The following is a 14,841-nucleotide window of genomic DNA, read 5'->3' as shown; positions in this document are numbered from 1 at the left end:
GTGGTCAAGATGCATGAACCAGAAACCACAGAATTCTTTTCACACAGAAAGATGTTCCTTTAGGAAAATAAACTTCTGTTGAGAATGCAAAGAGCAGCTCTAAAGAGAGAATTTTTATTAAATGGTACGAAAATAGTATTCCTATGTGGTCTACCTTTCCTTTGTTTTATTTTTATCGAATCGATCACAAAAAATTAAGCTCAAGAAGCTTAGGCGAACATCTTCTGAATGTAGTCCACGAGCTCCTGGGTGATGCGGAAGGCCTTGCTCAATACGGAATCGGGGAGAGGGGGATTCGCCGCAAACAGAGAATTAGCAATTGTCTGGGTTCCCGGGAGCTGGCTGCTCAAAGCAGAGATGGCGACCGCATTCTCTTTCCCCACATTCTGCTGGAAATGCACGAGCGCCTTGGGGAAGACGAACACGTCTCCCTTCTCCAACGTCTTGCTGAAGAAGGTGTTGTTGGTGTCAATAAACCCTACAAAGAGCTCGCCTTCCGCTAGAAAGAGAACCTCGGTGGCTCTGGGGTGGGTGTGAGGAGGATTAATTCCACCCACTGCGTAGTCGATGCGGACCAGAGATATTCCCAACGTGTTCAGCCCCGGTATCTGCATTACGTTGGCAGGGGTCACGATGGAGCCCACTGCGTTGTCGGTGTTCCCCGCCTGCCCAAGCCCCCCGAAGAAGAAGTCCTCTGCTGATACTGCCATTGCCTCCTTGCACACGAACCCGTTCACCAACACTGTGAAAAACAATCATATAATCAGTACCTAGATTTCTAACGAGCACATGCAATCATATAATCAGTACCTAGATCTCTTATTATCTATAATGTTATTCTCTGCTCACCTTTGCTTTCGTTGTCTGCAACGCAGAAATCCTGCAATGGATCGGAATCCGCTGCCACGACGCCTTTGCCGAAACAACATATCAACAGAACAAGCCCCAGCGTGAGGTAAATCATCCTGCTACCCATTATGACAGGAACACAGAGAGACTGATGTGAATAAACAGCTCAGGATGTGGATAATTGAATTGAGTACTATTGCAAGCCCATTTGCATGCTTTATATACTCGAAACGTTAACTGCTCCTCAAGGACTCATTCATTCTTACCTGACGATCAACCCACCTGCTACCGCGGATATACTCTTATCATTCTTTTATTATGGTTGAAATCTTCTACGTTGAGGTTCCTGAAAGCCAATATTATGTATGCTATTGCTCCCTCGTAGAATTGGTAAACTAGGGAAATTGAATGATGTATTTCAAACACAGATGACTACTTCGCAAGGGTTCATTCATCTTGACTCCGTCTATTTTACCCCGTTCTTCCAATATGATGACGTACTTCCACAGGGATTTCCAACGTAAGCCCTACTGCATGCGGTTACCTCCACATTAATTTAATAAGACCTAATAACTAAATTGAAAATCACAAACAACTACTGCATCGATTTAAAGATATCTAATGGATGATATTAGTTATTTACATAATAATTAATTATGTATTAATGTTTAATATCAGATCAGAAACAACCACTCCATTTGCAAATATATTATTTATATAATAATTAATTAGATATTCATTTTTACATTTTAATTAAAATAAATATGATTTTTATATTAGTTCTTAAAAATAAAGAAATTAAATTTCATTCCATCACTTTTAGCATTAGCTTTCTTTGATTTAACTACAATCTTATTTTAAACAACTTAATTATAAATTGTGTTTTATAATTATTTGGATTTTAAATAATTAGGGATGGAAATGATTTTCTTTTAGTTGTCTGTAACATATTTAAAATTACATGTTACATATCTAATTATTTGTGAGTTTTCTATAAGTACGTTTTTAAAATCTACATGTAAAATACTTTCGAAGCACTTCAACAAAATTCTCATAACTATTAAAACATTGAATATTAGTCTTAAACTTTATTTCTAAAATTTGCAATTTGCAATTGATTACATTAGTATACTTAAATTTGCATATTGTCTTTATTCTTGGCATTGGTCGAATCTTGTATTACTTATATTAAATTGAATGGAAAATTGTGTTTGGCTAGTCTTTGCAATTGAATGACTAAGACTTGATCTTCTGACCTTGCGATATACTAGCTATTTGACGACTTGACATTCTATGGTATTGGAGATGAGCTTAAACACTAGGACCTCGGTCTACGTTTTATAAGTTGCATACTTATGTTTGGTACAAGAATTGAATACTCGCCATGAAGACCACAAATAATAATCAGGAAGGAACTAGTAAGAATGATGAGCTCAGTCTGAATCGAAGCCAAGACCATATTTTAGCACTTCTAACCTACTGTGGAAACCTCCTCTGGGAGAAGGTTGAACCATTGGATCACCTTGAACAAGATCTAAGGGGTGCGTAGAATGGAGATCAAGTATTAGAAGCTGTCAGAAAATTTGAAGAGGATAGGAGAATTGAGGAACAGTTTAAAGGAAAATTTTGATGAGGAGAATAATTTTGGACCCCTGAATAATGAGAAGATAGCGGAGGAGTTGAGCAAGGACCTTGAAAAGGTCATATTACCCACTTTCGATGGTAAGGATGATGCTGAGAAATTAATCATCTCCATGGAAAAGTACTTTCATGTTCATCACCTTTCAGCACAGTCTAGGGCTTTATGGGTTGCATTTCAGTCGATTGGTGAATCAACCACATGGTGGAACAATTAACGGCTGAGAGGAAGTTGTGACCAGGACAAATGTCCTGGAAATAAATTTTTATCTCTTTCCATGAAGCGATCATTGCCTCTGTTATTTTATGACACTGACGTAGCTGAGTTTCAAAACTTGATGTACAAGGGGTCATGGTAGTGACCAAATACCAAGAGCAATTTTTTCGTTTGGTGAAATATGTTCCTTAGTATCTGTAGGATGAGCATTTGAGAACAAATATAAGGTTGTATTGGGATTACATCTTGAGATTGGATCTGTAATCAAAATGCATGAACCAAAAACCATGGAATTCGCACATCGAAAGATACTGCTTTAGGAGGAGAAACTAAAAACGGTAAATGCAATCACAACTTCAGAGAGAAACCACAGTCCTCAAGGATTCAAGAGGAAGTTTCACAATAATGCACCGAGGAATATCAATAACACTTAGAATCAAAATATGAATAGAGATAAGTTGATAACAGTGGAAATGTGAATAACTGGAACAATAGGTCTGACGGTAGGAAGGGAGCGGGGAATGGTTTCTTTACTTTTGGAGGTAAACAATGCGAAAGTTATTGTCCCCATCATACTAGAGATGAAAAACTTTCTCAAACAATTTTTCAAGCTGCACCCATATAAACTACCAAAACATGATCTACGATGCGTCCTAATGGATCTCTCATTGATTAGTTATTCTCAAATCTTAGGACATGGGAGATGACGATGGTTTTATTAGATCTTTATATCTTTTATCTATATAGACTCTAGTGTATCTTATTGTTTTGCTTTCAGTTATGTGTGATGTGAGAACTATGTTTGTTACATTTTCATCAGGCAACAAGTTGATGTCTCTTCCTGGAGGGGAGGGATGTCACAACCCACCATCCCTACTCCTTCATTTCTGTTGGTGAGCTTGTTGGACCTTTGACCTAGTAAAATATGTTGAATCCAGCCCCTATGTTTATCTTTTCTAAGTATGCCAATTGTTATCTTAGACATGTGACTGGAACTAATTTACTTCCTATGTCATGTGATTGTTACTATACCTTGATGTTATTTCATATATTGGATAGTTTGCAAACTATACTTGATTTGAAACTCTCCGAAAAATTACCAAATAAAAGGTAATATGTTATTAATAAAGTTTTATGGAATAAGAAAATAAACTCCAAATCATGTTTAAAAATTAAAACAAACAAAAATTATACGACTAAAGTGATAAAGAAAGGATGTATTTTCAATAGAGTTATAAGCAGGTAAATACATAAGTTAAAATTTAAGACTAAATATTTAGAAAAATCTAATTTTAAAAATATATAAGTTCTAGTGTTAATTTTTTAAATTATGTTTTTTAAGAAAAAATATTTATCATATTAAGATCATTTACATATCGGGTGCTCCTTAAGAGGAAAAGATTACAATTTATTCAAGCTCCTCTCAAGTGACCACACTAGAAACAACAATTGGAGGACCAAGAGTCACAACTTAGAATCCACTTTTTACAAATGAGACGAATACAACCAATAGAAGACCAAGAGTCGCAACTTAGAATTACACAAAGATGTCCATCTTGGATTTGAACCAGGGTGTCGACAATGAGAGCTCCTTGCCTCGACCAACTAAGCTAAACCCCTTGGACTAGAAAATCATTTTTGAAAAACCTATGTTTTTAATGATTATTATTTTAAAAACTTCAAATAATAATATTAAATAAATCATATATGAATATGAAAGCCTCATTATAGGGTTTATATTATTTGTCTCTTGGTTTAGTCAAAAAATTATTTTAAGAAAACTACATTATTATCTTTAAATAGAATTGATTTGGAAACTAGGGATTGGTGGGCCACTGAAACCTATATAAAACACCAAATTCCTTACAAAAGAATAGAAAACATAAGCTTAGCAAAGGAAACAAGCTCTCAGTGTCGATCCCTAAGGTTTTGAAAGGAACCAAACACCTTGTGGGGATTTTAAAAGGACCCCCCGATGACTTCTCAACCAATAACAAAAACTAACTAGAAAGTGCCCATAAAAATTGATAGCATGCCTCGCTCTAGTACCACTATAAAGAAACCAGCAACAACAATACCCATTTAAATAAATAAAAATTCATCATTCAATAACAGATCGAAAAGAGATCAAACCAAGAGGGGGACATGCTCTAAAAATGAAAGCATACAGAGACAAAACTAAAATACCTCTATGGCCTCAAACTAGAGAACATGTTCTCCACCTCCGCCAGGCTTCCTTGCCCAACATTCATCCAACCGCCAAACCACTAGAGCTCTAGAACCAACACACCTCCAGAGAATCAACAGCCAAGAAGTAGTCATAAAAATAGGACATCTCCCAACTGTAAGAGGGAAAAGCTCCACTACACAAGGAAAGCAGCTCAGATGGATAGAATACAAGCCAACAAATGACCTTAGGGAACTGCCAGAGTATTCTCCTAGAGGGATCAAACATCTGCAAGAGCAACCAGAAACCACCAAAGGCCAAGTCCCCAAAACCTGAAGAGGCTCTCCAAAGAAATACAACCAACCCCCTTCAACATCTGGCATGACATGGAAAGAGCCATACTAAAGGACACAAATCTCATTTTCATTGTCACGAGTTTATTTCATTTTGAAACAAATCTAACTTGCATTTGATAGCATTTTTAATCTACAGTAGCTTCATGCAACAATCTATTTTTCGCAATGATTTTATAATTTCCTAGAAGATATATGAATAATATTTTTTACCCTATTCCTAATTGCTCGGTTTTATTGTCACCGGTTTAGTTCATTTCGAACTAAACCTAACTTGAATTTGATAGCAGTTTTAATCTACACTAGCTTCAAGAAAAAATCTATGAAATTTTGCAATAATTTAATAATTTCCACTATCGATAACTATTTACAATCAATGATCTACGAAGGTGAATATTACCACATGCCGAGCAGGAACTGGGCATTTTACCACATTTGAACCTTGAACTAGTCTCGCCATTTGACATTTTTATGCTGCCATGAAATGTACTCTACAAATGGTCACCTATCAAGAATTAAATAATTAATTTCTAGGTGATTATGGGGCAAAAGTACAAAATTGTGTCACCTTTCAAGCTGAGATATCAAAATGATTGAATTTGAGTATTTCTCTCTAAAAATCAATTTTGTTCAAACATATGATCCAGATAAATTCATCATAGCTAAGCTATATATGGTCTCACACTTTTCCAATTGGAAATGCATATTTTATACTGGTTTGTATCCAATTACTAAAGAAATAAAAGTATTTCAGAAAACTGACGTTTCAATAACTCTTACTATTTTTTATGATATTTTTTTAATAACCTATAGAACACCATTTTAACAGAGCTCAAAGTCAAGGATATTCTCATATAGAGTTTTTAACTTATTTTAATTAGATATAGCATATTGTAATTAAAAATTCTACAAGCATGTATTTTAACACTCAAAAATATGTCAATTTTGAGAAAGAAAAAATATTAAATCATATTAAAAATTTGAAAATCATATGATGTTCTAGAGGAGAGAAATTCCTCTTCTAGAATGTATAATTTTTCTTCTAGTTAGAATAGATTTGTTTTGAAAAATGTGGTGTGAGATGGAGGCTATCGATTTTAGGTGAGTTGAAATTTGAATCATTATAAAAGAGAAAATATAGGTCTAAAGACAATTTTATTTTTTATTGTTCTAGCTATGTATGTTATCTATAACATAGTCTGAGATCAAAGGGAAATGAGTTTATTTCCATATAGTTTTTTGGTGGGAACTAGACCCCTAATTTTCATCATTTTTCAACACCTAAAACATCGATTCTTATTCCAAATAATTATAAAAAATTACAATCCTAAACTTCATCCATTTCTACACATTTCATTAGTTTACTTCATTTTCAAATTCTCAATAATAATACCATGCTTATGTCATTAAAGGTGAACAGTCATACTTTCGTTAGCCCTTTCCTTTACAAAAGGGTGACACGGGTTTGTGCTTTTACCCTATGTTGATGTGTTGATGTGCAGAAAAGTAAAGAAAAGTAAACTATGAGTTGTTGATCCCTCTCCCTTGGTATACCATTAAAATGATGCAAATGTTAAGTATATACTTAACATCAAAAACTTTAGTCCCTCAACTTGTATCTACATCTTAATATTGTATGGAATAATAGAGTTGGTGATCTATGTATTTTTTCATTTTACTCAATGAAAGACGTTCAATTAATTTATCACTGATTGGGTTTGGGTGCAAATTTTGGGCAAAGAAGCCACATATCGTGCCTTGATAAGGAGTAGTTAAGTTAGCATCTTGACTAGAATGGCCAGCGATGACCTTTCAACATGGTTAAGACTGCGCTATATAATTTATCAATAACTGGAAAATACCACACCTCACCTCATATCCAAAATTTTAAGCTTGTGCATTGGAGTAGAATTAGACTTTCTAAAAATCATAGATGTGCACCAATTTAAGAGTCGTTCACTAGAACCAATAAGGCACCCAGATTCAAATTTAGTTATAGATACATACAATTAGGTGAAGTTTTGAATTCGTTTCTTACAATTTGGATTTGTTATAACATTACAAGGTCATCACGATAGTAAATAAAATCATCAATCTTTATTGAAGAAGGATCTTGTGTTCATTCCATATAATTGATAGAGGAAACCTTCTTAAAATTTTAAACATACTAAAGATGGTAATCGTAGTATGGAAACAAACCTCAATGTTTAATTAAAGGACCATGCAATAATTGTTTACATTTCCACACTGTCTTTCCTTGGGAATCATGGTGTTGTGTATTACATACTTCCTCTGAAATGTAAAGGATTGCCAGTTATAATTCATGAAAAATGGCTCATTATATTTGAAGCTGGTTGACGTTGAGAAAAATCATTGTATTATGAAAAAATCAGTTGTTGTTTAGATTTTAAACTAAAAATTGTACAAGAAAAATGAGAAGTGTAGTTGTTGGATATTGGAAATGTGCCTCTTAGTTGAGATCATTGCTAAATTTGGCACCGAGTCTTGTGAAGGCAAGATCAAAATTAAGATTAAAATAGGTTAAGTTATAGGATGTTCTTAATTGTACTAGTTCTTATGGTGTTGTAAATGTTTTAGTAAATATTAGAGGTTATGTTTATGCTTACTAAGAGTACGGCTATGGTCTTATGATCTTGTGATCCCTTGTTTTTGAAGTAGCTGATAGCAACCAAAAAAAGGGGGGCCTGGCCCGAGAGAACAAAAGGCTGAGAATTCAGTTGGAGGTTATCTCTCAGTTATCTAACCTATACCAACTTTGAACATCAAAAACCATAATATGTTCAGAGCCGAATCATCATCATCCACAGTACTTAAACTGCTATGCATAGTAAACTAGATAATAAACTAGCAACATTTGAAAACAACACTGCTATTGGTCCAAGTAATCGACATATTCCTAAAACCCCATGGGGTGCAAAGTTCAGAAACATAATCATAAAAATAGTAAAAAAACACAACAGAGCCTGGGCTAGATTCCCTCTTCCTTCTCTCGGTTCCCATTCTTCTGCTCCTCAAGTGCTTCCCTTGTCGCGTCCTCCTCCTCCACTTTGATTGGTTTGTCCAGGAAGTTTTCTACTTTGGTCAAAAGTCAAAATTTATGGTAGTAAAATGTTCTATATAAAGTCAATCTGGAATGGAGAAACTTAGAGTGCCAATATTTTACACAGATAAGACGGTTACAAGTAATAATGATATCTTTATAAGAGATATGACAAAAGATTTCCTTACTTGGACCTTGTTGGCTATCAAAATTTTGTGATATTGCTTTGTTAATGCATGTTTCCTAATCATGAGGTAGATTTCTTATTTTTAAATGTCCAACACTCTGTATTTACTTATCAAAATTTCTTCTTCTTCCATGAGGAATGCTATTGTATACGATCTCATTATCAAAGCATGCTTATTAGTAATCTAAGAGAACTTCATTAGGAACTTAAATATCTTTTGCTCTGACTCTTGTGTACGACATGTGAATATGTCTAAATATTGTATTTTAAAGTTCTATTAGTTTTGAAAGATAATTATTGCACATTCTTCATGATGCCTCATAGTACCATATTATGTCAGGAGGGTGTTGCTTCTAGCATTCATGAATAAATAAATATTATTAAATTTTCTCTTGCACTCTTTATACAAATTTAGAATACTAATAACTTGAATTTTTTCTTTTTGTATTTTAGGTTTCATAGTTCCATTTTGGATAATCGTAGTTAAGATCTCACTGAGTAAATTGAATGAAATTGGTTCACACTATCAGATCATATACATGGAACTATCGTGAAATAGCTAGATTTTCAATAAAAAGAGGTAATTGTAAGACTATTATGTAGTAAAGATGCAAATCGGGATGGAACCTGAGACATGCTTAGTTTATTATTTGAAACTTAAGACAGCCTAACTTACCTCCTAGATCAGTTAAAAATATCTTTATAATCTTCAAATTTTTATTGATCGATCACCAAATATCATTGGCAAAGATGAACGCTTCTACAAGTAATGTATATTCTTCATATTCAAAAGAAGACAAAAACTGAATACAAAACCCATTTAATTCTATCGTCCTTATCCCATAGACTTTGGAGAGTTCTGTATCGTGGCTTCTTTTTATAGCTTTCAATTTGTTCTCGATTTGTTTTAAATTATTATACCTCGCTTGAGTACACTTTCATTCACATATAAAAAGCTCACTAGTTTCAATCTTACTAATTTTGTAGGTAAACAGGGAATTTGATTTTTTACATTTACAAATGCCAATACTAATCGCAACCAAAAGAAATTAGACAGATATATTAAATGTGATACTTTGTCAGTCTTACATGATCCATTAAAAAGCACTAATTTTTTTATTTTATTTTTAAAAAGCATTGTATCTTACAAATTTTGAGCTATGCATCATAGAAGATATATGAAATAATATTTTTTACCCTATTCCTGATTTCTCGTTTTCATTGTCACGGGTTTATTTCATTTTGAAACAAATCTAACTTGCATTTGATAGCATTTTTAATCTACAGTAGCTTCATGCAACAATCTATTTTTTGCAATGATTTTAGAATTTCATAGAAGATATATGAATAATATTTTTTACCCTATTCCTAATTGCTCGTTTCATCGTCACCGGTTTAGTTCATTTCAAAATAAACCTAACTTGAATTTGATAGCAGTTTTAATCTACACTAGCTTCAAGAAAAAATCTATGAAATTTTGCAATAATTTAATAATTTCCACTATCGATAACTATTTGCAATCAATGATCTGAGAAGGCGCATATTACCACATGCTGAGCAGGAACTGGGCATTTTACCACATGTGAACCTTGAACTAGTCTCACCATTTGACATTTTTTATGCTGCCATGAAATGTACCCTACAAATGGTCACCTATCAAGTATTAAATAATTAACTTCTAGGTGATTATGGGACAAAAGTACAAAATTGTGTCACCTTTCATGCTGAGATATCAGAATGATTGAATTTGAGTATTTCTCTCTAAAAATCAATTTTGCTCAAACATATGATCTAGATAAATTCATTATAGCTAAGCTGTATATGGTCTCACACTTTTCCAATTGGAAATGCATGTTTTATACTAGTTTGTATCCAATTACTAAAGAAATAAAAGTATTTCAGAAAAATAACGTTTCAATAACTCTTACTATTTTTTATGATTTTTTTTAATAACCTATAGAACACCATTTTATAGAGCTCAAAGTCAAGGATATTCTCATATAGAGTTTTTAACTTATTTTAATTAGATATTGCATATTGTAATTAAAATTTCTACAAGCACGTATTTTAACACTCAAAAATATATCAATTTTGAGAAAGAAAAAATATTAAATCATATTAAAAAATTGAAAATCATATGATGTTCTAGAGGAGAGAAATTCCTCTTCTAGAATGTATAATTTTTCTTCTGGTTAGAATAGATTTGTTTTGAAAAATGTGGTGGGAGATGGAGGCTATCGATTTCAGGTGAGTTGAAATTTGAATCATTATAAAAGAGAAAATATAGGTCTAAAGACAATTTTATTTTTTATTGTTCTAGCTATGTATGTTATCTATAACATAGTCTGAGATCAAAGGGAAATGAGTTTATTTCCATATAGTTTTTTTGGTGGGAACTAGACCCCTAATTTTCATCATTTTTCAACACCTAAAACATCAATTCTTATTCCAAATAATTATAAAAAATTATAATCCTAAACTTCATCCATTTCTACGCATTTCATTAGTTTGCTTCATTTTCAAATTCTCAATAATAATACCATGCTTATGTCATTAAAGGTGAACAGTCATACTTTTGTTAGCCTTTTCCTTTACAAAAGGGTGACACGGGTTTGTGCTTTTACTCTATGTTTATGTGTTGATGTGCAGAAAAGTAAAGAAAAGTAAACTATGAGTTGTTAATCCCTCTCCCTTAGTATGCCATTAAAATGATGCAAATGTTAAGTATATACTTAACATCAAAAACTTTAGTCCCTCAACTTGTATCTACATCTTAATATTGTATAGAATAATAGAGTTGGTGATCTATGTATTTTTTCATTTTACTCAATGAAAGACGTTCAATTAATTTATCACTGATTGGGTTTGGGTGCAAATTTTGGGAAAAGAAGCCACATATCGTGCCTTGATAAGGAGTAGTTGTGTTAGCATCTTGACTAGAGTGGCCAACAATGACCTTTCAACATGGTTAAGACTGCGCTATATAATTTATCAATAACTAGAAAATACCACACCTCACCTCATATCCAAAATTTTAAGCTTGTGCATTGGAGTAGAATTAGACTTTCCAAAAATCATAATGTGCACCAATTTAAGAGTCGTTCACTAGAACCAATAAGGCACCCAGATTCAAATTTAGTTATAGATACATAAAATTAGGTGGAGTTTTGAATTTGTTTCTTACAATTTGGATTTTTTATAATGTTACAAGGTCATCACAACAGTAAATAAAATCATCAATCTTTATTGAAGAAGTATCTTTTATCAATGGCTAACCTAGACATCACTTTGGTCTTTTTCACCTTAGAAGGCTTCTGAAGGAAACTAGAGATCACATCAAATGGAGGTAGAATCATTTGAACAACTTTCTTCTTCTTCTTAATATTGTTCTGGAACCATGAATGTGTAGTATTTGAAACTTGCACATCGCCTATTATATTTTCAGCAATCATCATTAAATCTTCTGAATTAGATAATTGATTATCCAGCTGTGTGATGTTTATTAATGATATCTCAGGAGGAGAGAGACTCAAATGAGGGATTGCTACATCATGAGAGGATGTAATGGGAATGTGTGGTTCAACGGCTTGGGGAGTTCCTTGATCCTTCATATTAGGCTCATTTCCTTCCTGATTTGATCTAGTAGATTTATTTTTCATCTTTGTCCTCCTCTTTTTGACTGTAAACTTAGCTGGATGATTTAGATCTTAATCTTGATCTGGAACACTTGCATCTAATTGTTGCATTCCTTTAATGCCATTCGAGATGATTGTCCTTGATTGCCTCTTCTCTCCCTACTTTGGAATTCAACAGCTGCCCTTTCTACTTTGACTTTATTGACCCAATCTCTTGTCCTTTTAAGAACAAAGGCAATCCTTTCTTTTAAGTTTTTTAACTCCGGAATTGACCAATCAATAGGAGGGAGATCTAGCAATTCGATTTTCTCATAGTAGAAAGGATCAACCAAGGAAACCTCATTATCATCTACACCTATCACATCAATATCCAGCTTGAAGTCTATTACCTGCCTCACTGTAAGCCGCATCCAATCTCTCTTCCTGACTTCAAAATCATTTTCACAATCCTCCCAAAAGTCCTCTAGAGACGGGAAGTGACCAAGATTGGGATTTAAGTTTAACTCATTCACTGCATAGCCCTTACTATCATAAGGGAAACGCATCGTATAAGGATGCAAATTTATTGTGGCAATAGATCTTTCTATATTCCGAGCATCTGATGTGGTATCACAACTATAATATCTGATGCCGATAGGAAAAGGTATTTCATCTATCCTCCAATTCCTGCAAAGTTTATTGATTTGACTTATTTGCTTGAACATTTCAATCAAGACCAATTTATCATCAACAAATCTAGGTAGCATTAGTGGACACCCATCATAGGCAGCTAATCTGATATAAGTAAACTTTAGGAACTGTATGAAAACACTTCCATATTTTTGTACTTTCATTGCTGCTTCTAGTGAAATTCTGACCCCGATATTCCCTTGAATTTCTCTTATAGTCAGCATTGTAAACGCATCATTCACTCTTCTAAAATGGTGCACGCTATTGTCACACTGAATATGAGGAAGATGATTGTAAATGAGAGTCACATCATTATAGATACCCTGTCGATTAAGTCCTGGCCAACTTTTGGTACTTGTAATAGCATAGAAAAGGTATGAAGTCATGTAGAAGTAGTCATTTTCTTGAAGACCCATGAGTTGTCTATACAGTGAGTTATTGATAATTTCAACCCAATCAATGTTTTACTTCCCTTCGCAGACCATGTTAATAAACAGGAACATCCAACCTTCAAACTCATGTGAATCTTGAAGTCCAACTGTCCTACTTAATAGAGTTACCATGTTTGCTATGTCTTCTTTTAGCAATGATCTATGAATGGATTTGGCCAGTTGAGATTTCCCTTTCCTTGGTTGCAAGAGCCATGACTTGGCAACAATGTTGAAACACTGAGTTTGATTCGAGATAAAGTACTCCTTATACTTAACATCAAAAACTTTAGTCCCTCAACTTGTGTCTACATCTTAATATTGTATAGAATAATAGAGTTGGTGATCTATGTATTTTTTCATTTTACTCAATGAAAGACGTTCAATTAATTTATCACTGATGGGGTTTGGGTACAAATTTTAGGCAAAGAAGTCACATATCATGCCTTGACAAGGAGTAGTTATGTTAGCATCTTGACTAGAATGGCCAACGATGACCTTTCAACATGAATAAGACTGCGCTATATAATTTATCGATATCTGGAAAATACCACACCTCACCTCATATCCAAAATTTTAAGCTTGTGCATTGGAGTAGAATTAGACTTTCTAAAAATCATAGTTGTGCACCAAGTTAAGAGTCATTCACTAGAACCAATAAGGCACCCAGATTCAGATTTAGTTATAGATACATACGATTAGGTGGAGTTTTGAATTTGTTTCTTACAATTTGGATTTGTTATAATGTTACAAGGTCATCACGATAGTAAATAAAATCATTAATCTTTATTGAAGAAGGATCATTATGTGTTCATTCCATATAATTGATAGAGGAAACCTTCTTAAAAATTTTAACATACTAAAGATGGTAACCGTAGTATGGAAACAAACCTCAAACTTTAATTAAAGGACCATGCAATAATTGTTTACATTTCCACACCGTCTTTCCTTGCGAATCATGGTGTTGCATATTACATACTTCCTCTGAAATGTAAAGGATTGCCAATTATAATTCATGAAAAATGTCTCATTGTATTTGATGTCGGTTGATGTTGAGAAAAATATTTGTATTATGAAAAAATCAATTGTTGTTTAGATTTTAAACTGAAAATTGTACAAGAACAATGAGAAGTGTAGTTGTTGGATATTGGAAATGTGCCTCTTAGTTGAGATCACTGCTAAATTTGGTACTGAGTCTTGTGAAGGAAAGATCAAAATTAGGATTAAAATGGGTTAAGTTATAGGATGTTCTTAATTTTACTAGTTCTTATGGTGCTGTAAATGTTTCAGTAAATATTAGAGGTTGTGTTTATGTTTACTAAGAGTATAGCTATGATCTTATGATCTTGTGATCCCTTGTTTTTGAAGTAGTTGATAGCACACAAAAAAATGAGGGCCTGGCCCCAGAGAATAAAAGGCTGAGAATTCAGCTGGAGGTTATCTAACCTATACCAACTTTAAACATCAAAAACCATAATATGCTCAGAGCCGAATTTTCATCAGCCACAGTCGTAGGATATCATTTAACCCAATTCAACCCATTGGAATACAACATGTATGTCCCTAGGGATCCTACAAACCCTATGAATGTATTTTTTTATGTAATAGGTCAAAATTTGTCATGGCATTCCCTATGA

The 14,841-nt window shown here is 33.4% G+C and overlaps 1 protein-coding gene across 1 annotated transcript; it reads right to left on the bottom strand.

The window, feature by feature from the left end:
- Positions 1 to 209: 209 nt before the first annotated feature.
- LOC149568937 (putative germin-like protein 2-3) lies at positions 210 to 976 on the bottom strand. Its single transcript, XM_089817647.1, has 2 exons — positions 850 to 976; positions 210 to 742 (listed from the first exon to the last, which is right to left on the bottom strand). The coding sequence occupies exons 1-2, from the start codon at positions 974 to 976 to the stop codon at positions 210 to 212; spliced, it is 660 nt and encodes a 219-aa protein (XP_089673773.1).
- Between the last annotated feature and the right edge of the window lie 13,865 nt (positions 977 to 14,841).

The sequence above is a fragment of the Cupressus sempervirens genome, chromosome 3 (assembly GCF_028749045.1).
Source record: "Cupressus sempervirens isolate cs-2001-9-10 chromosome 3, ASM2874904v1, whole genome shotgun sequence".
Taxonomy (NCBI): Eukaryota; Viridiplantae; Streptophyta; class Pinopsida; order Cupressales; family Cupressaceae; genus Cupressus; species Cupressus sempervirens.
This window is presented reverse-complemented; position numbering and strand designations above follow the sequence as displayed.